This window comes from Etheostoma cragini, chromosome 17 (genome assembly GCF_013103735.1).
Source record: "Etheostoma cragini isolate CJK2018 chromosome 17, CSU_Ecrag_1.0, whole genome shotgun sequence".
Classification (NCBI taxonomy): domain Eukaryota; kingdom Metazoa; phylum Chordata; class Actinopteri; order Perciformes; family Percidae; genus Etheostoma; species Etheostoma cragini.
The window spans coordinates 1,323,012-1,325,117 of record NC_048423.1 but is presented as its reverse complement, the minus strand read 5'-3'; the positions used below and the strand labels follow the sequence as shown (position 1 = coordinate 1,325,117).

Below are 2,106 nucleotides of genomic sequence, written 5' to 3'. Positions count from 1 at the left end.
TGTTCAAGAATGCGTGTGTAACACTTACAGGTAAATTATCTGCTCTGCGATATCCAGCAAACACAGATCCACATCCTCCCTGGCCCAGCTGATCCTGCTCCATGTATTTGGCCTTAAATCTTTCTAAAAAGACAAAGGAGCACATTTTGTTTTAACACAGTTGTAAGGAACACAAATTATGTAATATTACACCTAATGTAAATCATGCTAACATAAAGCCAAACCCTACATGCATCACTATACTGACCTGTTAGGGCAGCGACGGACAAATCCGCTTTGGCCTCCTTCAGGTCCGATTTTCCCCTTTTGCTGCATGGTCCTTCCCCAGCGGCGACTGCCTTCCTCTTTACACCTCTCTTGCTCACAACATCCACAGATGTATTGCAGCTTTCTACATGAGAAAAAAAAAAACAGGGAAACAGATGCTTGTTAAAAGTCCCCGACACAGTCACTACAATAAGTAGATGACAGAACAGGCCGTCATTTGGTAACGGTAACATATTAATCTTTTATGCTCTGCTGGAGATGAGCTGTGGTTAGCCTAACTTCTTATAAAGAAACAGTAAGCCTGGTTCGTTGTAAAGTTTTTAAAAAGCCTGCCAACAGTATTTCTCACTGCGGATGGTTTTGATTTTATTTGTCCAGGTTTTGAGATATCTGTCACCCCATCCCCACTAGAATGGAGGTAGACGGCATAGAGCTTGTGATGCTCACAGCACTGAAACATTAAAGATCCTTTTAGTAACATCTATCTCCAAAAACAGGGTCCTCGTTACTCTGGATAATCCGCAAGGCTCACCAGAACAGTTTATATTGGAACTACTTTCTACCAAAGAAATAGTCCCAAACAAACTGCCCCCATTGTGTTCAGTGGATCATCTTTTCTACCCAGGGCACTATTCCCATAGACAGTAAACGAAATGGACCACCAGATCCCGTTGCCCCGGATGGAGACCAGCGAAGGCTACTAGAAGCGCTTTTCCGGTGATGGCTGAGCCTTAAAAGGCGTAGATGTGACATGAGCCCCGGAGTCATAGTGTGAGGTATAAGGTAATGGAGCCTTGTATACATTGTTGTGTTTCTTTAGAAATAAAAAATTGACAAATAGAGTCTTTAAACTCTTCAGATGTAAAGTATGTATTTGCTGCCAACGTGATGTCCAAATTAATGTCAGTCAATGAAATGGCGTAGGAGGTGCCACCTTTTGACAATTTTGCTAAAAAATCTCAGAGTCAAATATCTCAAAAATCCCAAACTATCTTCAAAGATACCACTAGAGAGAAGCAAATCTGTTTTCCTTTGTAATTCAGGTGAACCAAAATATATTTAGCTCAATGTACCAATTTCCCAGTTGATGGACATTTCTGAAAACTAAATTTGAACCCAGTCAATTGAAGAAATTAAGATAATTTACTCAAATACTGTACTTAGGTATGATTCTAAAGGTACTTGTAACTTAAAAATGTTTGAATGCAGGACTTTTACTTATGTATCACTTAAGTATTGCTACTTTGAGTTACGTTAAAGATGTGAGAACTTATTTCCTGACTGCCCTGATCCTCGTGTTCAGTAAAACGACAGAGGTGTACACTCCCAACAGTCATTTCCCATGATCAGCTCCCAGCCTACCAGTGTCCGCTGAGCAGGACGCCGTCTCCATGTCATGCTGGACAAGGTCGAGTCGTGTCCTCTTCACTCCTCTCACGTCCACATCCCCCCTAGACGTGTTTGGGTGGTCAGTTTTAGGGACCCTTATTGTTTTCTTAAGGGTCTTCTTGGCCTTTCTTTTTATTGTCCTTGTCGGTCCATCGTGTGGAGTTGCTGGCGTCCTGACATTACGCTCTTCAAATGAGAAAAACATCAATTTGTTGTGAATTATAGCCGCTAAATGTTTTAAATTGTTATTTTTTAACTATTCCACAGTACAGATCCCAGTGGGATTTGCATTGATCTCCCACTCACCTCGGACTCTCCTTAGGGCCGGAGAAACCAGAGTCTTTGCACAATCTTTCTTCATGATTAAACAAGTTTCTAACACGATAACTTCAGAGTAACGAGTGAATGTAGATCCAACCCTTCAACACTTAAGTATCTTAAGAATGAGCT

General features: G+C 41.2%; 1 protein-coding gene across 1 annotated transcript in view; it reads right to left on the bottom strand.

Annotated features, from left to right (window-relative positions):
- LOC117960308 (serine/threonine-protein kinase pim-1-like) overlaps positions 1-2,106 on the bottom strand; it is a 3,898-nt gene extending 1,792 nt beyond the window's left edge. Inside the window, exons 1-4 of the mRNA XM_034898137.1 lie at positions 1,963-2,106; positions 1,630-1,842; positions 248-391; positions 29-123 (exon numbers count right to left, since the gene is read on the bottom strand). Of these exons, the coding sequence (XP_034754028.1) occupies positions 29-123; positions 248-391; positions 1,630-1,842; positions 1,963-2,017 (507 nt within the window). The 5' untranslated portion in view covers positions 2,018-2,106. The remainder of the gene's footprint in view (positions 1-28; positions 124-247; positions 392-1,629; positions 1,843-1,962) is intronic.